Genomic DNA, 25,650 nt, shown 5'->3' with positions numbered 1-25,650 from the left:
AGCTTGGAAGACTGGTACAACGTGATGAGCTTGGTAGGCTGATACAGTGTAATGAGCTTAGTAGACTGGTACAGTGTGATGAGCTTGGTAGACTGGTAGAATTTGATAAGCTTGGTAGACTGGTACAACGTGATGAGCTTGGTAGGCTGGTACAACGTGATGAGCTTGGTAGATTGGTACAACGTGATGAGCTTGGTAGACTGGTACAGTGTGATGATCTTTGGTAGACTGGTACAGTGTGATGAGCTTGGTAGACTGGTACAATATGATGAGCTTGGTAGACTGGTACAACGTGATGAGCTGGGTAGACTGGTACAATGTGATGAGCTTGGTAGACTGGTATAATGTGATCAGCTTGGTAGACTGATACAACGTGATGAGCTTGGTAGACTGGTACAATGTGATGAGCTTGGTAGACTGGTACAGTGTGATGAGCTTGGTAGACTGGTACAGTGTGATGAGCTTGGTAGACTGGTACAACATGATGAGCTTGGTAGACTGGTACAACGTGATGAGCTTGGTAGACTGGTACAACGTGATGAACTTGGTAGACTGGTATAGTGCGATGAGCTTGGAAGACTGGTACAACGTGATGACCTTGGTAGACTGATACAGTGTCATGAGCTTGGAAGACTGGTACAACGTGATGAGCTTGGTAGACTGGTACAACGTGATGAGCTTGGTAGACTGGTACAACGTGATGAGCTTTGTAGACTGGTACAATGTGATGAGCTTGGTAGACTGATACAGTGTCATGAGCTTGGAAGACTGGTACAACGTGATGAGCTTGGTAGACTGGTACAACGTGATGAGCTTGGTAGACTGGTACAATTTGATAAGCTTGGTAGACTGGTACAACGTGATGAGCTTGGTAGACTGGTACAACGTGATAAGCTTGGTAGACTGGTATAGTGTGATGATCTTGGTAGACTGGTACAGTGTGATGAGCTTGGTAGACTGGTACAACGTGATAAGCTTGGTAGACTGGTACAATGTGATGAGCTTGGTAGACTGGTACAATGTGATAAGCTTGGTAGACTGGTACAATGCGATGAGCTTGGTAGACTGGTACAATGTGATGAGCTTGGTAGACTGGTACAACGTGATAAGCTTGGTAGACTGGTACAATGTGATGAGCTTGGTAGACTGGTACAATGTGATGAGCTTGGTAGACTGGTACAACGTGATGAGCTTGGTAGACTGGTACAATGTGATGAGCTTGGTAGACTGGTACAACGTGATAAGCTTGGTAGACTGGTACAATGCGATGAGCTTGGTAGACTGGTACAACGTGATAAGCTTGGTAGACTGGTACAACGTGATGAGCTTGGTAGACTGGTATAGTGTGATGATCTTGGTAGACTGGTACAGTGTGATGAGCTTGGTAGACTGGTACAACGTGATAAGCTTGGTAGACTGGTACAATGTGATGAGCTTGGTAGACTGGTACAACGTGATAAGCTTGGTAGACTGGTACAATGCGATGAGCTTGGTAGACTGGTACAATGTGATAAGCTTGGTAGACTGGTACAACGTGATGAGCTTGGTAGACTGGTACAGTGTGATGATCTTGGTAGACTGGTACAGTGTGATGAGCTTGGTAGACTGGTACAACGTGATAAGCTTGGTAGACTGGTACAACGTGATAAGCTTGGTAGACTGGTACAATGTGATGAGCTTGGTAGACTGGTACAATGTGATAAGCTTGGTAGACTGGTACAACGTGATAAGCTTGGTAGACTGGTACAACGTGATGAGCTTGGTAGACTGGTACAACGTGATGAGCTTGGTAGACTGGTACAATGTGATGAGCTTGGTAGACTGGTACAACGTGATGAGCTTGGTAGACTGATACAGTGTCATGAGCTTGGAAGACTGGTACAATGTGATGAGCTTGGTAGACTGGTACAACGTGATGAGCTTGGTAGACTGGTACAATGTGATAAGCTTGGTAGACTGGTATAGTGTGATGATCTTGGTAGACTGGTACAGTGTGATGAGCTTGGTAGACTGGTACAACGTGATAAGCTTGGTAGACTGGTACAGTGTGATGAGCTTGGTAGACTGGTACAATGTGATAAGCTTGGTAGACTGGTACAATGCGATGAGCTTGGTAGACTGGTACAATGTGATGAGCTTGGTAGACTGGTACAACGTGATAAGCTTGGTAGACTGGTACAATGCGATGAGCTTGGTAGACTGGTACAATGTGATAAGCTTGGTAGACTGGTACAACGTGATGAGCTTGGTAGACTGGTACAGTGTGATGATCTTGGTAGACTGGTACAGTGTGATGAGCTTGGTAGACTGGTACAACGTGATAAGCTTGGTAGACTGGTACAACGTGATAAGCTTGGTAGACTGGTACAATGTGATGAGCTTGGTAGACTGGTACAACGTGATAAGCTTGGTAGACTGGTACAATGTGATAAGCTTGGTAGACTGGTACAACGTGATAAGCTTGGTAGACTGGTACAATGTGATGAGCTTGGTAGACTGGTACAACGTGATAAGCTTGGTAGACTGGTACAATGTGATGAGCTTGGTAGACTGGTACAACGTGATAAGCTTGGTAGACTGGTACAACATGATGAGCTTGGTAGACTGGTACAGTGTGATGATCTTGGTAGACTGGTACAGTGTGATGAGCTTGGTAGACTGGTACAATGTGATGAGCTTGGTAGACTGGTACAATGTGATGAGCTTGGTAGACTGGTACAATGTGATGAGCTTGGTAGACTGGTACAATGTGATAAGCTTGGTAGACTGGTACAATGTGATAAGCTTGGTAGACTGGTACAATGTGATAAGCTTGGTAGACTGGTACAACGTGATGAGCTTGGTAGACTGGTACAATATGATGAAACAGAAGACTGGTACAAAGGAACTAGAAGGAAGATTAGTACAAAGCAACAAGACAGGATGTAAAGCTAGCGTAGTGGGCAAAGAAAACTGAGCCAAGATGGAATTTAGCAACAGAAAAGGGCAGCAATGCTGGTATGTGATGTAGGTCATTGGCCAGTTCTAAGAAGACATACTGAGTAATTATAAGGTTTTTCACAAATGGTAATTAAAGGTTTTAAGATTTTAAAGTATGATACCATGACCTGTGAATGTTCTTCATCACACCCAGATAAAAGCTCTATGGCTTTTAAATTGTTCACTACAGCGTGCTAACGATTTAAACTGCATCAATATGACCTTGTAGGACAATAGCAGTATTATAGGAAAGCCAATTTTGTTCGCTTTAGGCCTCATTCACACTTGTGCAACTTAAAAATTGTGCAATTTTCATTGAGACTTTACAGTGCGACTTTGATGTGACTTTGGATGAGTGCAACTTTGTCTTCGATCAAGCATGGTTGTTTGGGCTTTACAAAGTCGCATGTATACCATTCAGGTGTGACTTTGGAGGGTTTACATGAAGTCTATGGCCATCAAGTTGCATCCCGAGTGTCTTATTCCCCTGTAATATCTTATTACAGTAACCCGGCTCCCGAGTGTCTTATTCCCCCTGTAATATCTTATAACAGTAACCCGGCTCCCGAGTGTCTTATTACCCAGTAATATCTTATTACAGTAACCCGGCTCCCGAGTGTCTTATTACCCCCGTAATATCTTATTACAGTAACCCGGCTCCCGAGTGTCTTATTACCCCTGTAATATCTTATTACAGTAACCCGGCTCCTGAGTGTCTTATTCCCCCTGTAATATCTTATTACAGTAACCCGGCTCCCGAGTGTCTTATTACCCCTGTAATATCTTATTACAGTAACCCGGCTCCTGAGTGTCTTATTCCCCCTGTAATATCTTATTACAGAAACCCGGCTCCCGAGTGTCTTATTACCCTGTAATATCTTATTACTGTAACCCGGCTCCCGAGTGTCTTATTACCCCGTAATATCTTATTACAGTAACCCGGCTCCCGAGTGTCTTATTACCCTGTAATATCTTATTACAGTAACCCGGTTCCCGAGTGTCTTATTACCCCTGTAATATCTTATTACAGTAACCCGGCTCCCGAGTGTCTTATTACCCCTGTAATATCTTATTACAGTGTCTTATTCCCCCTGTAATATCTTATTACAGTGTCTTATTCCCCCTGTAATATCTTATTACAGTAACCCGGCTCCTGAGTGTCTTATTCCCCTTGTAATATCTTATTACAGTAACCCGGCTCCCGAGTGTCTTATTCCCCCTGTAATATCTTATTACAGTAACCCGACTCCCGAGTGTCTTATTCCCCCTGTAATATCTTATTACAATAACCCGACTCCTGAGTGTCTTATTACCCTGTAATATCTTATTACGGTAACCCAGCTCCCGAGTGTCTTATTACCCCTGTAATATCTTATTACAGTAACCCGGCTCCCGAGTGTCTTATTACCCTGTAATATCTTATTACAGTAACCCGGCTCCCGAGTGTCTTATTCCCCCTGTAATATCTTATTACAGTAACCCGACTCCTGAGTGTCTTATTACCCCTGTAATATCTTATTACAGTAACCCGGCTCCTGAGTGTCTTATTACCCCTGTAATATCTTATTACAGTAACCCGGCTCCCGAGTGTCTTATTCCCCCTGTAATATCTTATTACGGTAACCCGGCTCCGGAGTGTCTTATTCCCCCTGTAATATCTTATTGCGGTAACCCGGCTCCCGAGTGTCTTATTCCCCTGTAATATCTTATTACGGTAACCCGGCTCCCGAGTGTCTTATTCCCCTGTAATATCTTATTACAGTAACCCGGCTCCCGAGTGTCTTATTCCCCCTGTAATATCTTATTACAGTAACCCGGCTCCCGAGTGTCTTATTCCCCTGTAATATCTTATTACAGTAACCCGGCTCCCGAGTGTCTTATTCCCCCTGTAATATCTTATTACGGTAACCCGGCTCCTGAGTGTCTTATTCCCCCTGTAATATCTTATTACGGTAACCCGGCTCCCGAGTGTCCTATTACCCCAGTAATATCTTATTACAGTAACCCGGCTCCCGAGTGTCTTATTACCCTGTAATATCTTATTACGGTAACCCGGCCCCCGAGTGTCTTATTACCCCGTAATATCTTATTACAGTAACCCGGCTCCCGAGTGTCTTATTCCCCTGTAATATCTTATTACAGTAACCCGGCTCCCGAGTGTCTTATTCCCCTGTAATATCTTATTACAGTAACCCGGCTCCTGAGTGTCTTATTACAGTAACCCGGCTCCCGAGTGTCTTATCACCCTGTAATATCTTACAATATGACTGTAGTTGGTATGTGTGTTCTCTTGCTGTTTGACTCGAGTTTTGCTTTGAATTTTAGTATTTTGGCAACAAATAAGCTGAGATTGCTTGTTTATACATAACATAATGCAGTTTTCAGCCACATTCAACAATCCTAACAGATCAGACATTCTTTTAGTTACAGAAAATCAGAAAAACAACTTTATTAGTCACATTGTAAAGTTTCTTTATACCTTTTTGGCATTTTCGATAACGCTTTGCGGAAGTTTAAGGGCCCGTGCGGTTAATTAATGATATTGTATCACATTTATTCCAAAACGAAGGACAACAAAAAATTGACAGTGAAATGGAAGAACTCTTTCACTTTTTAAGAAATAAATGATATTACCCTATTGTGACATTTTGGTGGGGTTACCAAACCTACTGTCATTGATCTTGGCATAAAGCAAGAGAAGGCAGAGGAGCTGGCAATCAGTAAACTAACTACAGAGCAATGCTGTGAATTGAAGTTGTCAGAGATGAGGGCAGGGGTGGACTGACCATTTGGAAACTTGGGCACTGCCCGAGGGCCCGGGGTCAGTAGGGGGCCCCATGAGATGCCCCTGGTACCTTTTTCATAGGCTTTTTTGAGTTTGGGCAAGGACACAGGGGCCCCATGATCCCCTATTGCCCGTGGGCCCCATGAGTTGTCAGTCCGCCCCTGGATGAGGGGCACCAGGGAAGGGAATTAACTTTAATTTTTCAGCTAACTACCCTGCGCTCCGTATCTTCGCAGTCTTTTTTATCATCTCAGATCTAACTTCTGAAAGAGATGGTGTAGCAGTCAGTAAAAAGAAGACATTCTTAGGAACCGGAGGAACATACAGGGTTAATTTCAATGCTGGCTGAGGAAACCAAAAGATTATATAAAATGTTGTATACTGTTAAGCCAGCTAAAGAAAATCTCCTTACTGCAGTTCCTGCAAAGGAAGATGGGTGACTAGACAATTATTGTGAAGCCTTTTCCTGTACCTCCAACATCAGATTTTCTAGATTTAAAGTGGTAGAAAACCCTTTTTTTAACTTTTAGCTACAGGTCAGATTATCGGCCAGTCAGACGGGCCAGAGCTCGTGAACCAGGAACCAAGATGAAGATGGAAGCCTTTGCGGCGGCCGCAGCGAGCCGCTGGGGGGCTTCATTTTAAGGTACGTTTTACATAATGTGCTAGTATGTGGTACATACCAGCATATTATGACATTACCTTGCAGGAGATTATTTTTTTTTACCTGTGGTTTACTACCGCTTTAAATTGCCTCAACCACCTCCTTAACTGCTTCCCCTCCAGAAATACTGCTACAGGGTGGTAGGGGTGCGCAAAATCACACACACATATATATATATATATATATATATATATATGTGTGTGTGTGTCTGGTGTGTCCAGAGATTTATACCACAGTAGCACTCTTCAAGAAACAGGGATTCTTTAGTTTGTATTAAAAGCCTTAGAGATCATTTCAAAACTTTTCCAAATATGGTGTAATAATGAAAAAGGTCAAAATGGTGAAAAAAAAATATTTACAGAAAAAAGGTGTTACAAAGAAATAAAGAGACAATAAAGCAACAGAGAAATAAAAAGGAGTTTCAAATGAAGAATTTTTGCAATGTTCTTTGTCCAACTGATCAAGCAACAACGTTACAGTGGTTCTCTCAGGTCTGGTTAGGTGTTCCTTGGTTGATGTTAAAATGAGAGGTGTCAGAGGGTTCTGACGTTTCCTTTCTGTGGTATTTATTTATTTCAGGTACTTATATAGTGCCATTATTATTATGCAGGATTTATATATCGCCAACAGTTTGCTCAGCGCTTTACAATATAATGGGAGACAATACAGCAACAATACAGCTCAATACAAGAGGGTTAGGAGGGCCCTGCTCCTTGGAGCTTACAATCTAAGAGGGAGGGGCTAGTGGTACAAAAGGTAGTAACTGTGGGGGATGGACTGGTTGCAAAAGTAGAAGATTCCAGTATTAGCTGAGGGCAGGATAGGCTTCCCTGAAGAGATAGGTTTTCGGAGATCGCCTAAAAGTGAGCAGAGTAGGCGATAGTCTGATAAATTGGGGTAGAGAGTTCCAGAGGATAGGGGAAGCTCTCGAGAAGAGCATGGGAGGAGGAGACATAGGAGCTAGAGAGTAGGAGGTCTTGCGAGGAGTGGAGAGTACAGTTTGGGTGATATTTAGAGACAAGATCGGTGATGTAATTTGGGGCAGAATCAATTTACACAGCGCTTTACATATATATTGTACATTCACATCATTCCCTAACCCTCAAGGGGCGTACAATCTAGGGTCCCTAACTTACAATCACTCATACATACACATACTAGGGCCAATTTAGACAGGAGCCAATTCACCTACCAGCATGTCTTTGGAGTGTGGGAGGAAACTGGAGTACCCGGAGGTAACCCACGCAGGCACAAGGAGAACATGCAAACTCCAGGCAGGTAGTGCCGTGGCTGGGATACGAACCAGCGACCCTAGTGCTGCCAGGCGCAAGTGCTGACCATTTAGCCACTGTGCTGCTATGTGGTAACAAAGGGGTGTTGACAGAGACCATCTGACCAATCATCAGTTACCATGTTTATGACTGTTTCATGGCCCTCCCTGACACACAGTTTTATACTAATATTAAAATCTTCCACTATATATAGATTGCATTCTGGAAACTGGTAGATTATTGATCAGCAATATATTTCGTGTCCAGGGATACCAGACACAGAGTATTTTGGATAGGCCTGTCACACAGGAGGTAGGAGACTTTCTCCCCTTTCGTATGTGCTAGCTTAGTCATGTATGACCTTGATTTGTTTGGTATGATATTCCCCATTCAAATATATACTCAGTATTAATGTGTCTTGGTCCTGTTGGATTTTATGAATTGTGTGTGGATTTTGTTAAGTTGTGAATTGGGCAGAGGTCTTGGAGAGGTTGCCCCATGCCTGGTCGCTTTCTGTGTAGACATTTTATGGCAGGCTATGTGTTTCTAGTGCTTTAATTTCCTGAAGGTTTTTCATAGTTTTACGATAGGTCACTTCCAATCCCCTCTGGAAAGTGATAATCTGTAGGAGTTGATTACTAGCAGGCCCTGCCAGATCTCTGGCCTAAGTGGAGATAGCCAGTCCTTTAAAGACCCAGACCCTTGTTGACTCCTGTGAAACTTTAGGAGGAGAGAAGAGGAATCAGAACTGCTGGATCTCTGGTTTCAAAACAGAAAAGAAAATGACAAAATGTAACGGCTGAATTCTATAACAGCATGGCTGCTGCACTTACAGCTATTCGTGTGCCCAGTACGCGCAACCATTACAACCACAAATGGCAACTTAATCACATAGGCATTGCCCACTGCTGTCTTGATCAGGAACCTTCTCCTGAGAAACATTGTGCAGGATCGCTGGAGTACACGTGAACTGGAAGAGGCTGCAAAAGGGCTACAGGAGATCAGCAGCACTGAAAAATGGAGAAAAAAAAGGGAAAACAGTATGTAGCCTCCCTGGCGGTATTCCCGAGTGTAGCTCGGGGTAAAGTTTTAGCACCACAAGCGGTAAACCCGAGCTACACTCGGGCTTACCATGTGGCGTTGCTCTGCGATCCCTCGATCACTTACCTTGTCCTGCGCTCCTGCGATGTCCCTCCTGCAGTGTCCCCTGTAATGTCCTCCGGCCGTTGCCGGCATCTGTCTTCTGGGTTCCGTTCCCTGCGACGTCGGGACGTACGGGGACAGAACTGGCGGGAAATTTGAAAATGACAAAAAGTGACATTCACTCAATACACTAAAATCACATAGTATAACATTCCTGTATCAAACCATTTCACATACATTTTGTCCCGAGTGCTTTGTCCGGCGCCCTGCCTGCATTTTTACTTTTATTTCTGCCTGGAAACTGAGAAACGTCCATGGCGTCCAAAAAGCGTCCCTTTAGGTCAAAAGCGGTTTTAGACCGGCTAGAGAACAGCGATAGTAAATCAGAACCACTTGCAGAATTGAGTGATAATGATTCGTGGGGGAAATTTGTCATCAGACACTGAAAACGATTCTGCGACTTTGCTCAGCGATGTGCGAACTTGGCGCTATATTTCAAATTTCAGTGTTTTTGGTTTGATTATATTATTGAATTAAATTTATTATTATTTTTTACGACTATTTATTAAATTATAATTTATGATTTCGTGTTTCAAGTTTTATCCTACCCGGGATGTTTACTAGACTCTTGTTCGGACAGATTTCAGTGAGTTATTCCTAAGAATTACAGGCCTACAATATAAAACGCCAAATTTCCATGCAGAATAATGTTACCGCTTTCAGCACCAAAAATCTGAAATAATCAGACCGCCAGGGAGGTTAAATAAAAAAAAAACAGATATTGTTTTTGATGCCATAGTGCTTTAGCAAACTAAAATATCATTTAATTTGGGTTTTCATCTTTGTGAAGATCTTCAAGCACCCTTTGCAAGCCATGTAAAGCTGCCCATAAAAGGGTTTTATTTTTTTTCGTTCAGCCAGCAAACTGAACAAATAAATATGAAAGGATTCCTCCATCTACATAAACAAGGTAGATGAAGGAATCTTTCCCACTGAGACATTTACTAAGGTTAGGTTCACATTTGCCCGCAGTCTCCAGGCTGGTTGTGGGTGCAGGAATCACACCTGTTCCTGCACCCGCAACCACCTGCATCCAAATCGTGCTGCTCTTACCAGATGTGTGGGGCTGCCATTCATTCTGAGTGGCATCTCAGCCCGCAGTGCACTTGCGGGTGCAGGAACCGCAAGGAAATCACATGATCAAAAAGACCATGTGGTTTCCTTGCGTGCACCTTTTTCCTGTGGGAAACGTGGGCACAGCAGCCCATTCTAAGGAATGGGCTGTCATACGTAAGCAAATGTGGGCCATGCCGCCTGCAATAGTGTAAACCGAGGCTAGAACTTGAGCGTGCAAAATGTGGTGCAGCTCCGGACAGAAACCAATCAGCTTCCAGGTTTTATTGTCAAAGCCTAAGGCTGGCCATACACTATACAATTTTCTTGAGAATTTTACTTTAGATTTACCAAAAACCATATAATAGGAGGTCAAACCTAACAACACTTTCAATTGTATCCAATCAGGCGGGCTCTTGCACTACATAGTTGAAGGTAAATCTAAAGGAAATTGGGCAGAAAGTGGACAGAAAATTGTATAGTGTATGGCCAGCCTAACTGAACAAGCTGAAATTAGAAGCTGACTGGCTACCATACACAGCTGCACCAGATTCTGAGTGCTCCAGTTTTAGTAAATCCCCCCCCCCCCCCCATTGTATTCTAACACCAAGACTCTCTGTTGATTGATAAAAGATCAACAAAAATTTTATAGCATTCCCATTCGACTAACATCAATCTAATGATCACCTTCTATCGAACAGGGATGCCCATCCATGGATTGGAATTCAGCCGGTCCTTGTTGAGCCGGTTAAATTTGGATCCATCTATGGCTAGCTTAAAGCTCCACTCACTCTGTCAAACAATAAAAGTCAGCAGCTACAAAAACTGTAGCTGCTGACTTTTAAAAAACAGCCACTTACCTGTCCCTCGGTCCCGTGGTGTCCCCCCCACAGCTCCTTTCACTGGCCGTCCTGTATTCCAGGAGGCCGGCATCTTCAGTGTGTGACAGCTTGCGGCTTCACAGCCGGGTTCCCACTGCGCATGCGCGAGTAGCTCTGCGCTTCATGAATGGTCCTGTAGTCTTCTGGGACCTGTCGCTTGTGCCAAAAGACTACAGGGAGGGAGGGAGGGAGGGAGGACACCTTCCGCTAGGCGATTGGACTGGAAGTGGGAGCTGGTACCTGTCAAATTCGGGTATCCGCTCCCCCCGCCGCCAAAGGTGCCAATCCTTAATGGGGAGCGGGGGAGCAGTCCTTAAAGCGGAACTTCCCCTTTTGGGTGGAGCTCCACTTTAAGCATTTGGTAGTTAAGATACAGTACTTATTTACAGGTATTTAAATAGCTGACAGCACTATAAAAGCTGTACAATCACATCAGTCCTTGCCCTCAAGAAGCTTACAATCTAAGGTCTCTATCTCGAATGACTAAATCTATGCACACACATCCTGAGGGGCAATTTGGAATGGAGACAATTAACCTACCAGCATGTCTTTGGAGTGTTGGAGGAAACAAGAGTCCCCAAAAGAAATCCATGCAAGCATAGGGAGAACATAAAAGCTCCATGCAAAGAGGGTCCTGACCAGGGGCAGACTGACAACTCATGGGGACCCCGGGCAATAGGGGATCATGAGGCCCCTGTGTCCTTGCCCAAACTCAAAAAAGCCTATGAAAAATGTACCAGGGGCATCTCATGGGGAACCCTACTGACCCCGGGCCCTCGGGCACTGCCTGAGTTTCCAAATGGTCAGTCCGCCCCTGGTCCTGACCAGAATTCGGACTAAAGACCCCAGTGCTGCAAAGTGATTGCTATCACATAAACAGGTTCATCATGCCCCATATCACTTTGAGAAACACAGGCAATTTTGCCTTTTTTTTTTTGGAAGAAACAAAGCTTTCACCGCTAATAACCCATCGGCCAAATCGATGAACAAATTGCAGCTGGTCCTGATTGTTCGAGGACAGACAGACTTTACATCTACCCGTGGAGGTCCATCCTTTAAAAGTTCCGAGCTTGCTTTGTAGGTTTACAGACCCTGATCCCTTAATTGATAACTCATTCAAACTCCAAATCTTCGTCAGCGCCTATTCCCACAAGAACTGAGTAACCTTGTTCTGAACTTTTGCCATATCAGCTGCTCCCTCCTCCTTCACTCCTTCCTTCCCTTACTGCATTCTGTGAAGCCAACCTACCCAACTGTTCCCCCTTCTGTCCTTAAATTCCCATCTTCTCCTGAGATGTCCCCTACCTATCTCAGAACCCCCATGCTCCCTTCTATCTTCTCTCCTCTACTGCTTTTCTTCTCTTCTCTCCTCCCTCCTTCCTGACTTTCTAGGACTCCTCTCCCCTCCCTTGCCTCCCTCTCTCCTCTCCTCCTCCTCCTCTCCTCCTCGCCCTCCTCCCCTTTCCCTCTGTGGAGGGCTGGGATTTAATCCCTTGATGATATCAGTCTGAGGATTTCAAAAGAAAAAACTTTCCACAACAGGCTGACCATACAAGAGAGGGGACCTCAAGGGCAGCAGACAGAGGCAGAGCTGCACTGACAAGGATTAGCCTGCCGGAAACAAAAGGTGAATAGGCAACAATGTAGAACTTCGGGAACAGGCAGAAGAGTTAATGAAAGACACAAAAGCGTATAAATAGAAAACAAAATATTGGCACGATAATTCTTGTAGGAAGAGTCGAAACCCAAGTTCGCGCCACCAGGGTCAACCCAAGAAGATGATACGAGGATTTATACCAGATGTTCCAGAATTGGTCACCAACCTTCCCGGAGGGGTTTACAGAATTGATCACCAACCTTCCCGGAGGGGTTTACACGTTCTGTTCTAGGATTATCCCAGGATCTACTGGGAATTTGGCAACATAATTCCGAGGGGATCGATTTTCATTTATGGAACGTTTCAGGCAAGAGATCAACCGAGCATAATTTCTTTCGTTAAACCAGCCAAAGTTTTATTTTGCAAAGCCTTGATGTATTCCGAATTTAGAGATTAGCACCAATAAACTGGAATTCTAAAGCAATATCTTGGTGGCAGGATCATTTACAAAGAAAAACAGCAGAAAGGCTGTACTGGGATCACAAGGAGCCTATCTCACCTGGGATTACCTGAACCAGTAAAGGAGGATATTTTATACCAGAGTGGATTTAAGGAGGTCTGCTCTGGCCACCCGGGTCTCCCCGTTATCTCATTGTTGATCTGGCTGTGATCTCTTGGATTCACCTTTACAAGTTTACCTAACTTCCTAAGAGTTGGGATGGTTGTCAGGGAGCAGCAGACGCTTTATGCCTGCCCGTCGTGCCTTTATTTGTGACGTCCACATAGGCACCGACACCCCAATGTCATCGATGTCCGATGAAGAGCAGCCCCCGGCGGTAAAGCCCCCTCGAGCAATGGGCAAAGAAATTACCATGGTATTGGTTTTTCTACATTTATTTTTTGTATGTGTGGTTTAAAGAACAAGTGGGTGAATGTATATATCTACTTGAATTTCAGTGTCCTTTGTGCATTTCTTACAGATCCGTGCAGTAACTTCTGCACTGTGCTTCTGTGCAGGGGCTTCCTGTAACACAGACCAGTCATTGCTGCTCTCTCTCCTTGTGCAGGTGACAGGTCTTGTCTCCGCCCCCTCCTGTAGTTTTCTGCAGTCAGCTTGTAGTGGGTGGTGCCTACTGGGCCCCTCCCACAGCTCTGTTCTCTGCACAGGCTATGTACAGAATAGTGATGATGTTATTTCTACTTTTACAAGGTATTATCTGCTTTGCAAAGGCATTAGGCGATCTCTGAAAACTATCTCTTCAGGGAAGCCTATCCTGCCCTCAGCTAATAATGGAATCTTCTACTCCTCCTACCAGTCCCTCCCCCACAGTTACTACCTTTTGTACCACTAGCCCCTCCCTCTTAGATTGTAAGCTCCAAGGATCAGGCCCTCAAATCCCTCTTGTATTGAACTGTATTGTTGCTGTATTGTCTCCCGTTATATTGTAAAGTTGCTTAGCAAACTGTTGGCGCTATATAAATCCTGTATAATAATAATAATTTGGTATACACAAAGGGCATTTAGATCTTTTGTAGCTATAGAGGAAAATATAGCTAAATTAAAGTTTTTGTGTTTGTAGTTGAGCTTTAAAGTAGTGTGGTCCTACTCTCTAGCTCCCTTGTCTCCTCCTCCCATGCTCGTCTCCAGGACTTCTCCAGAGCTTCCCCCATCCTCTGGAACTCTCTAATCCAATTTATCAGACTATTGCCTACTCTGCTCACTTTTAGGCGATCTCTGAAAACCTCTCTCTTCAGGGAAGCCTATCCTACCCTCAGCTAATACTGGAATCTTCTACTCTTCCAACCAGTCCATCCCCCACAGTTACTACCTTTTGTACCACTAGCCCCTCCCTCCTAGATTGTAAGCTCCCAGGATCAGGCCCTCCTAACCCTCTTGTATTGAACTGTATTGTTGCTGTATTATCTCCCGTTATATTGTAAAGCGCTGAGCAAACTGTTGGCGCTATATAAATCCTGTATAATAATAATAATAATATATAAATCCTGTATAATAATAATAATTACCCAAAGCCTGTCATAGCCTGTGATCACGTGCGCAGCCTCATTCTCACCTAGGCGAGAAAGGTGGTAGTGCTACCCTGCACCACAAAAAAAAATAAAAATAAATTAATAAATAAAATTTAGGGGACTGGAGCCAGGTACACCCACACTATCTTTCGGGGTAAAGGTCTTCTTTTTGTTTTGGAAAGAGTGGGCAAGGGTTTTTATCTGCAATCTGTATCCCAGTGAATTCACCTCATTTCATGTTCAGATAGGAAGTAGCTTTAAAGTAGTGTGGTCCTACTCTGTAGCTCCCTTGTCTCCTCCTCCCATGCTCGTCTCCAGGACTTCACCAGAGCTTCCCCCATCCTCTGGAACTCTCTACCCCAATTTATCAGACTATTGCCTACTCTGCTCACTTTTAGGCGATCTCTTCAGGGAAGCCTATCCTGCCCTCAGCTAATACTGGAATCTTCTGCTCTTCCAACCAGTCCATCCCCCACAGTTACTACCTTTTGTACCACTAGCCCCTCCCTCCTAGATTGTAAGCTCCCAGGATCAGGCCCTCCTATCCCTCTTGTATTGAACTGTATTGTTGCTGTACTGTCTCCTGTTATATTGTAAAGCGCTGAGCAAACTGTTGGCGCTATATAAATCCTGTATAATAATAATAATAATAATAAAAGGAACATGGGGGCTGCCATTGTTGAGCTTCCCTGAAAAGTCCAGTTCTCTCGCTATCAGGCTGACCCCTTTTCTTCAGTATTTTGTGTCATGGACCTTCAAGTAAGGACTTCTGACTTTTCTGATCTGTGTGCTTGTTCCAGGACAGTCAATTGTTGAAGCCAGAGGTTCAGGATAACAAAAAAGGTCAAGTATCTGGCTGCTCATCCCTATAAAGTCCCACTGGGGGTTCTTTGGGTACGAGGCTCAGCATAATAGCCAGGCAGAATGGATTTTCAAGTCAATAATGGAAGCGCCCTATTTCTCACATGACATGCATATTATCATTATTATTATGATACAGGATTTATATATTATTATTATTATACAGGATTTATATATTTTTATTATTGTTATACAGGATTTATATATTATTATTATTATATAGGATTTATATAGCGCCAACAGTTTGCTCAGCGCTTTACAATATAACGGGAGACAATACAGCAACAATACAGTTCAATACAAGAGGGATAGGAGGGCCTGATCCTGGGAGCTTACAATCTAAGAGATTATATTATTCATGTATCCAGTTTAGCATGGGTTTATCTTACTATGGGATAGTGAAATCTGCTGAGTCTATGAAAGAGGATCCAGCTTTGTGACTGGCTGCCAGAACCTAAACAGTCTTAAGCCGGCCATACACACATCAAATTTCGTCTGATTATTGCTGAATCAGCTGAGATTTGCTCTGCTGGTGGTCCTGTTGGCAACACACAGATGGACCAAAGGCGATGTTTCAAAAGACTTTTGTCGAAGGAGCCAAGTGGCCAATAGTCCTGGCATCCAAGCAGATGGGTGTTCTGAAAGCCAGCAAAAAAATGTGTTTTCCAGCTTTATTTATTTATAAAAAAAACTTTGATCAATCAAATGATCAGCTTCTGTTGAGTGGGGACACCCACACACTGATCGAAATTCAGCCAGTCTCTGATGAACCAGCCATACACTGATCAAAATGTGGCTGGTTCAGCAGGGACTGGCTGAATTTCAATCAGTCTGTGGGTGCCCCCACTCAGCAGAAGCTGATCATTTTATTTATTTCAGGTACTTATATAGCGCCGTCAATTTACGCAGCACTTTACATATATATTGTACATTCACATCAGTCCCTGACCCTCAATGGGTGTACAATCTAAGGTCCCTAACTCACATTCATACATACACATACTAGGGCCAGTTTAGACAGGAACCGATTCACCTACCAGCATGTCTTTGGAGTGTGGGAGGAAACCCACACAGGCACAGGGAGAACATGCAAACTCCAGGCAGGTGGTGCCATGGCTGGGATTTGAATCAACGACCCAAGTACTGCCAGGCGGAAGTGCAAACCATTTAGCCACTGTGATCATTTGACTGACTTCTGTTGAAGGGACATGTTGGAAAATGTTTATCGTTCCGCGGCTGCAGCCATTGTTCGGCATTTTCTGACAGCAGTGGATCTCACTGTCTACAGTGTCCCAACTGGGTGGATTCTTTCATCCACCTCGTTTTTGTGTGGATGGAGAAGTCTAATTTTTTTATTTTTTTTCATTCAGCCCACTGGCTGAACGAAAAAAACAACTAACAGTATGTGACCAGCTTTCCACAAATATGGGGAGCTCAGATATTGTCTATGGGACCCAGATCTGCAAGAATAGAGTTCCAACTACTACGCCATTGAGCTTCGTGAAGCTTCCACCTTCTTTAGGTTGCTCCCTCCCAACTTAAGGTGTTCCTATTTTTACTGTTTCATTCTAGTCAACATATTATCGATTACAAATTCAACAAGGCCAAAACAGGCAAGAGAACTCGAAAGAGGTCTTACCACCAGAGCCCCAAGAGACACAAACTTCTTTAAGGTCATTTCATTCTCCAGTATTCATGGAAAACTGAACTATGAAATTTGGGTAAATTGGTTCTTCAAAAGATTTGTAAAATTTTTTTACTTCGGAGGCAACAGCCGCAATCCCTAGAGGGCATAGCCTAGTTCATTTTTCCTTTCCTACCTTTTTAATGCAGTCCTCTTGATCCTGTCTACACGACCCCCAGCCCCCCTCCCCATTGGTGCTGGCATTTTGATTGTCCGGTATGTGCCATTTGCCATTGGACAGTCTGGCCTTTGGGACCTGGCGGAGCCCTGCTTCGTACTTGCGCACATGTCAAGCTGTGCTCCAGTGTGTGCAGGAAAAGAGGTCCCAGACTTCCTAAAATGTGTCTTCCTTGCACGCTGAAAACCCACACATATGCAGATGACCAAGGAGCAGGGCCCTCCATCTTCTCCAGAGCTTCCCCCATCTCTGAAATCCTCTCTCTTCAGGGAAGCCTATCCTACCCTCAGCTAATACTGGAATCTTCTACTCTTCCAACCAGTCCATCCCCCACAGTTACTACCTTTTGTACCACTAGCCCCTCCCTCCTAGATTGTAAGCTCCAAGGAGCAGGGCCCTCCTATCCCTCTTGTATTGAACTGTATTGTTGCTGTATTGTCTCCTGTTATATTGTAAAGCGCTGAGCAAACTGTTGGCACCAGGGGCGGACTAACAACTCATGGGGCCCCCGGGCAATAGGGGATCATGGGGCCCCTGTGTCCTTGCCCAAACTCAAAAAAGCCTATGAAAAAGGTACCAGGGGCATCTCATGGGGCCCCCTACTGACCCCGGGCTCTCGGGCAGTGCCCGAGTTTCCAAATGGTCAGTCCGCCCCTGGTTGGCACCATATAAATCCTGTATAATAATAATAATTACCCAAAGCCTGTCATAGCCTGTGATCACGTGCGCAGCCTCATTCTCACCTAGGCGAGAAAGGAGATAGTGCTACCCTGCAGCACAAAAAAAAATAAAAATAAATTAATAAATAAAATTTAGGGGACTGGAGCCAGGTACACCCACACTATCTTTCGGGGTAAAGGTCTTCTTTTTGTTTTGGAAAGAGTGGGCAAGGGTTTTTATCTGCAATCTGTATCCCAGCGAATTCCCCTCATTTCATGTTCAGATAGGAAGTAGCGAGAAATCTATCTAGTAGGGATACAGACTGCAATGGTGAAGGGTTAAATCCATGGTCAGGTTATTCTAGTTGTGTTTTCCTGTCCTGGTAACAACCACTTCCTCATTTCTTGTCCTGCTGTCAGAGAACCAGGAAGTGAGGAGAAATCTCCCCCAATGTGGTCATAGACAGCAATAAGGACTCATGCACACTGGACATTTGTAACGCTGCTGTTAGGGGCATCTGTTGTTTTTTTTTTTTCTCTATACGCTCCTGCATGTGACCCTATGGGGTTGATTTACTAAAAAAAAAATCAGCTTCTAACTTCAGCATGTTCAATTAACGTGGAAGTAATCCACGTACGTAAATCATTTGACATTCGAACCATGTATGGCCTGCATTAGTAAAGCTGTACATATCTTTGCACCTACTTTGTGCATCCAAGTGGATTATGCAGGCCATACATGGTTCGAATTCCGTACGAAAATCAGACCTAAGAATAATTGGACGATTTTCGCTCTGTTAGCGGGGCAATGGCACTGGCTGATTTTTGTGGTTCCTCCTTGGAAAATTTGTGAAAAACGAAAATCTGGAGAGTGCAAAATCTGGTGCAGCTGTGCATGGTAGCCAATCAGCTTCTAAGGCCGGTCATACGTGGGTCGAAATTCGACCGATTTTTCATCTGAAAATCAGACCTAAGCATAATCGGACGATTTTCGCTCTGTTAGCGGGACAATGGCATCAGCCGATTTTCGTGGTTCCTCCCCATTTCAGAGATCGGGCATGTTGGAAAATTCACAAAAAACGACCGATTGTCGACTCAATGATGGTCAAATCGTACAATAACTTTTCCAAAAGAAAATGCGCATGAGCCGTGACCTGGAAGGAACAGAAGTTTCGCCTGTTATATGGGGTGAGCTTTATGACTTTGTCAGCCGATTTTCAAAATCGTTGATGGCACCATCGGATTACCGAGCAAACAACGTTTTCGATTTTCGGAATACACAGATTCTGACCTTTGACCCTGACCTTGACCATAAACCTAACCCTGACACTGACCTAGAGCAAACCCTGATCTAGTTATTTTATCTTTATCTACCTAAGACCTTAGAATAATCGGCCGATTTTCACTCTGTTAGTGGGTCAATGGCACCGGCCGATTTTCGTGGTTCCTCCCCTTTTTCGGAGACCGGGCATGTTGGAAAATTCATGAAAAATGACCAATTTTCGACTCAATGATGGTCAATTCGTACGGTCGTTTTTCCGAAAAGAATATGTGCATGAGCCGTGACCTGGAAGGAACAGAAATTTTGCCTGTTATATGGGGTGAACTTTATGACTTGGTCACAGGGGTGGACTGACCATTTGGAAACTCGGGCACTGCCCGAGGGCCCGGGGTCAGTAGGGGGGCCCCATGAGATGCCCCTGGTACCTTTTTCATAGGCTTTTTTGAGTTTGGGCAAGGACACAGGGACCCCATGATCCCCTATTGCCCAGGGGCCCCATGAGTTGTCAGTCTGCCCCTGCTTGGTTAGCCGATTTTCAAAATCGTTGATGGCACCATCGGATTACCGAGCGAACATTTTCGATTTTCGGACGCAAAATCGTTCGGAATTCAAAGCATGTATGGCTTGCATAGCTTCAGCTTGTCCAATTATTTGACAAATTTTGTTTCTATGCCCAGCTGCACCAGATTTGTAACTCTCCAGTTTTAGTAAAGCAGCTCCAATGCATCTTTTTCTCCATTCAAGAGGAGGAAAAAAAAAAACAGGATCTGGCTATACAGTTACTAATCACTGTGATAGCCAATCACAAGCTATACTAGGTGAACCAGTCCTCCCAGTTACTGATCGTTGGTATGAAACCCGCAGCTGTCCATGACAGCTCGATCCCTGTGCTGGGAGCACGCTGTACAGCATTCAGGTTCCAGTGCTACACTGGATATATTACTGCAAACCTAATGCAGAGGCGTCCCTAGGGTTGGTGTCACCCGGTGCGGTAACACTTGGTGACACCCCCTCCGACGATCCCCGCAGAATGGATCGGATCTGCAGATTGAGCTTAACGGATCGGACTCCGATCCATTATGTTCAATCCGCAGATCTGATCCATCCTGCGGGGATTGTCAGCTTTCTTTACAACTTACTTTTTCTTGGAGCAGGTCTGTTGTGACCCCGTATAGGTTGCATGTTGATGATCCCCGCAGGATCGTCAGTATGCAACCTATACGGTTGCTTTACAACTTACCTTTTTGTGGAGCGGGTCCGGTGTCACCCTATGTGGTCGGTGTCACCCAGTGCGGACCGCACCCCCCGCACCTGCCTCGGGACGCCACTGATCTAATGTGTATATACAGTGAGGAACAGAAGTATTTGAACACCCTGCGATTTTGCAAGTTCTCCCACTTAGAAATCATGGAGGGGTCTGAAATTCACATTGTAGGTGCATTCCCACTCTGAGAGACAGAATTTTAAAAAAAATTCAGGAAATCACATTGTATGATTTGTAAAGAATGTATTTGCCTTGCACTGCTGAACAGAAGTATTTGAACACCTGAGAAATCCATGTTAATATTTGTTACAGAAGCCTTTGTTTGCAATTACAGAGGTCAGACGTTTCCTGTAGTTCCTGACCAGGTTTGCACTGCAACAGGGATTTTGGCCCACTCCTCCACACAGATCTCCTCTAGATCTGTCAGGTTTCGGGGCTGTTGCTAAGCAACACGGAGTTTCAGCTCCCTCCAAAGATGTTCTATTGGATTTAGGTCTGGAGACTGGCTAGGCCACTCCAGAACCTTGATATGCTTCTTACGGAGCCACTCCTTGGTTATCCTGGCTGTGTGCTTCGGGTCGTTGTCATGTTGGAAGACCCAGCTACGACCCATCTTCAATGTTCTGACTGAGGGAAGGAGCTTGTTGCTCAAAATCTCACAATAAATGGCCCCATTCATCCTCTCCTTAATACAGTGCAGTCGTCCTGTCCCCTTCACAGAAAAGCACCCCCAAAGCATGATGTTACCACCCCCATGCTTCACAGTAGGGATGGTGTTCTTGGGATGCAACTCATCCTTTTTTTTCCTCCAAACACGACGAGTGAAGTTTAGACCAAAAAGTTCTACTTTGGTCTCATCTGACCCCATGACTTTCTCCCGTGCCTCCTCTGGATCATCCAGATGGTCATTGGCAAGCTTCAGACGGGCCTGGACATGTGATGACGTGAGCAGGGGAACCTTCCGTGCAATGCATGATTTGAAACCTTGACGGCGTAGTGTTCTACCAACAGTGAGCTTTGAAACTGTGGTCCCAGCTCTCTTCATGTCATTGACCAGCTCCTCCCTTGTAGTTCTGGGCGGATTCCTCACCTTTCTTATCATCAGTGATACCCCACGAGGTGAGATCTTGCATGGAGCCCCAGTCCGAGGGAGACTGACAGTCGTCTTTAGCCTCTTCCATTTTCTAACAATTGCTCCAACAGTTGATCTATTTTCACCAAGCTGCTTGGCAACTGCCCCGCAGCCCTTTCCAGCCTTGTGGAGGTCCACAATTTTGTCTCTGGTGTCTTTTGACAGCTCTTTGGTCTTGCCCATGGCAGTAGTTGGCGTCTGACTGACTGTGCGGTGGACAGGTGTCTTTAAAGAGCTCAGACAGGTGATACTAAGTTAGATTAATGAGTGGAGTAGAGGTGGACTTTTTAAAGGCACAGTAACAGGTCTTTGAGAGCCAGAACTCTTGCTGTTTCTTAGGTGTTCAAATACTTATGTTCAGCAGTGCAAGACAAATACATTCTTTAAAAATCATACAATGTGATTTCCTGAATTTATTTTTTAATTATGTCTCTCAGAGTGGGAACGCACCTACAATGTGAATTTCAGACCCCTCCATGATTTCTAAGTGGGAGAACTTGCAAAATCGCAGGGTGTTCAAATACTTCTGTACACTTTACACTGTAAAGTCAACTTTTCTTTTCATTTTTGAATAGAGTTGGAAGGCAAAGCCCCTGTCAGCTTTTTTTTCTGTCTGTGCTTGGTTGGAGAGATCCCCCTTCACTTCTTGTCCCAGATGTGGGAAAAAGCTACAGAAAATGATGGGAGTTCTCCTTTTACACATTTGTTGCCAGAAAAGGGATCTCTTTTGGAAGATTTTCCCTTATCTCTGCTCACTTTCTGTCTCAATAAAAATGGCCACCAAGACGTAGAAAGCAGGGCGAATCTCCTTGGTGGGACACAGACAGTAGTAAAAACCTAGTATGGTTTCTGATCCTTCCCTGCTTTATCCAAAACGAAAAATGTGGGCTATACATAGTACCCGCTCCCTCCCCCTTCCGCTCCCCAAAGGTCTGCAGTCTCTGATTATCTCCTGTACTATGTCCGCAGTCTCTGATCATCTCCTGTAATAAGTCCACAGTCTCTGGTCATCTCCTGTACTATGTCCGCAGTCTCTGGTCATCTCCTGTACTGTGTCCGCAGTCTCTGGTCATCTCCTGTACTGTGTCCGCAGTCTCTGGTCATCTGTACTGTGTCCACAGTCTCTGGTCCATCTCCTGTACTGTGTCCGCAGTCTCTGGTCATCTCCTGTACTATGTCCGCAGTCTCTGGTCATCTCCTGTACTGTGTCCGCAGTGTCTGGTCATCTCCTGTACTGTGTCCGCAGTCTCTGGTCATCTCCTGTACTGTGTCCGCAGTCTCTGGTCATCTCCTGTACTATGTCCGCAGTCTCTGGTCATCTCCTGTACTGTGTCCGCAGACTCTGGTCATCTCCTGTACTATGTCCGCAGTCTCTGGTCATCTCCTGTGCTGTGTCCGCAGTCTCTGGTCATCTCCTGTACTGTGTCCGCAGTCTCTGGTCATCCCCTGTACTGTGTCTGCAGTCTCTGGTCATCTCCTGTACTATTTCTGCAGTCTCTGGTCATCCCCTGTACTGTGTCCGCAGTCTCTGGTCATCTCCTGTACTGTGTCCGCAGTCTCTGGTCATCTCCTGTACTGTGTCCGCAGTCTCTGGTCATCTCCTGTACTGTGTCCGCAGTCTCTGGTCATCTCCTGTACTATTTCTGCAGTCTCTGGTCATCCCCTGTACTGTGTCCGCAGTCTCTGGTCATCTTCTGTACTGTGTCCGCAGTCTCTGGTCATCTCCTGTACTGTGTCCGCAGTCTCTGGTCATCTCCTGTACTATTTCTGCAGTCTCTGGTCATCCCCTGTAATGTGTCCGCAGTCTCTGGTCATCTCCTGTACTTTGTCCGCAGTCTCTGGTCATCTCCTGTACTGTGTCCGCAGTCTCTAGTCATCTCCTGTACTGTGTCCGCAGTCTCCGGTCATCTCCTGTACTATTTCTGCAGTCTCTGGTCATCTCCTGTACTGTGTCCGCAGTCTCTGGTCATCCCCTGTATTGTGTCTGCAGTCTCTGGTCATCTCCTGTACTATTTCTGCAGTCTCTGGTCATCCCCTGTACTGTGTCCGCAGTCTCTGGTCATCCCTGTACTGTGTCCGCAGTCTCTGGTCATCTCCTGTACTGTGTCCGCAGTCTCTGGTCATCTCCTGTACTATGTCCGCAGTCTCTGGTCATCCCCTGTACTGTGTCCGCAGTCTCTGGTCATCTCCTGTACTGTGTCCGCAGTCTCTGGTAATCTTCTGTACTGTGTCCGCAGTCTCTGGTCATCTCCTGTACTGTGTCTGCAGTCTCTGGTCATCTCCTGTACTGTGTCCGCAGTCTCTGGTCATCTCCTGTACTGTGTCCGCAGTCTCCGGTCATCTCCTGTACTATTTCTGCAGTCTCTGGTCATCCCCTGTACTGTGTCCGCAGTCTCTGGTCATCTCCTGTACTGTGTCCGCAGTCTCTGGTCATCTCCTGTACTATGTCTGCAGTCTCCGGTCATCTCCTGTACTGTGTCCACAGTCTCTGGTCATCTCCTGTACTGTGTCCGCAGTCTCTGGTCATCTCCTGTACTGTGTCCACAGTCTCTGGTTATCTCCTGTACTATGTCCGCAGTCTCTGGTCATCTCCTGTACTATGTCCGCAGTCTCTGATCATCTCCTGTACTATGTCTATGTCCTTCCCTTTTTGCTTCTGTTTGAGTGCAGATAAGCCATCGTGGTTGGACTCTCCTGTGTAGGTCTATGTCAGACTAGTGTTCCTGTTGCTGGTGACATCTCATCATCAATAGGATCATGTAGTAGAAGACTCACCTGTCCTATAGTTCTGCTCCATCACTAGCTAAAATGTTACACAATCTACCCAGCCAGGGAGGGAGCATCGGCAGAGCAGTGCCTTGCTGGTCTGGCCAGGGAGCAATGCTTTACAAGTGGGTAAATGGATTACTTTGTTCTCTCAGGAATCCTGTCATTGCTAAGTTGGTGTCAGTGACAGGACCTCTAGTGTGCCATGGGTCATAACTGGCCATAGACAGATCGAACGTCAGCCAGTTCAGCAGGGACCAGACAATTTCCGATCAGTGTGTGGTCATCCCTGCAGCTGCTGATCTGTGTATTCTGAAAGCGCCAGGTCCTGCTGTCAGAATCTAATGTCCCAGTGGGGGAGATTCCTCCATCCACCTCATTAGTTTCTTTGTTCAACCCACTGGCTGAGTAAAAAAAAAAAGACCCGTCTATTGCCAGCTTTAGTCTGACTTCTCCATTTTTCACAGGCATAAAAAGAAACGCTCAGGCCACCTGAAAATCAATGTTTATGCCTCCATCTGGCCAAGAAGACTTCTGGTAGGTGTACATGGGTGGTGGGAACCATCCAAGCTCAACCAGTCCCTGGAAGCAGGCAGGACAGTCTGAAAGGGAGCCATAGACAGTCTCTAGTTTCGAATCATTGATTACTATGAGCATCGGCCCTGGGATATACACTTGTGCTTGGCTGTGCTGTTTATATGGTTTCAATGTGAGTTTAGCTTAGGAAAGTGCCTATAGAGACTCTAGAGGACTTATTTTTTCAAACACAATCCAATCCCCTGAAGGCTTGACTATTAGACAATTCGATCACCTGGAGGCATGACTATCAGTCACTCTGATTACCTAGGCCACGGTTTCTCAACCAGGGTTCCTCCAGAGGTTGCTAGGGGTTCCTCAGGCAATAAGCAATTTCTGTGTCTCGGATAAGTAAACACTGACACCATTGATCTTTTAGCTATCTGTAAAGGGGGAATTCTTCCTAATGACCATAAATGTAAGGAGCATTCTTAACACTGACATCACACTAATGTACTGTGAGTTGTAAATATAAAAATCATTAGTAGGGGTTCCCTGGAGCTAAAGTATTATTTCAAGGGTTCCTCCATGATAAAAAGGTTTAGAAAGGCTGACCTAGAGTAATGACTATCAACCAATCAGATCATCTGGAGGTATGACTATCGGCCAATCTGATTACCTAGAATCATGACCATCAGCCAATCTGATCACCTAGAGTAATGGCTATCAGCCAGTCTAATCACGTAGAGTCCTGACTATCAGCCAGTTTGATCACCTAGAGTCATGACTATCAGCCAATCTGATTACCTAGAGTCATGACTATCAGTCAATCTGATCACTTATTGTC

At 45.0% G+C, this 25,650-nt stretch overlaps 1 protein-coding gene across 1 annotated transcript in view; it reads left to right on the top strand.

The window, feature by feature from the left end:
- The first annotated feature begins 12,320 nt into the window (after positions 1–12,320).
- RGL3 (ral guanine nucleotide dissociation stimulator like 3) overlaps positions 12,321–25,650 on the top strand; it is a 98,227-nt gene continuing 84,897 nt past the window's right edge. The window contains exon 1 of the mRNA XM_089688837.1: positions 12,321–13,308. Coding sequence (XP_089544963.1) covers positions 13,180–13,308 — 129 coding nt within the window. The 5' untranslated portion in view covers positions 12,321–13,179. The remainder of the gene's footprint in view (positions 13,309–25,650) is intronic.

This window comes from Staurois parvus, unplaced genomic scaffold (assembly GCF_062004578.1).
Source record: "Staurois parvus isolate SC_StPar_1 unplaced genomic scaffold, SC_StPar_1.0 ptg000456l, whole genome shotgun sequence".
Classification (NCBI taxonomy): Eukaryota; Metazoa; Chordata; class Amphibia; order Anura; family Ranidae; genus Staurois; species Staurois parvus.
Note: the sequence above shows the minus strand (reverse complement) of the source record. Positions and strands in the feature narration are given on the sequence as shown.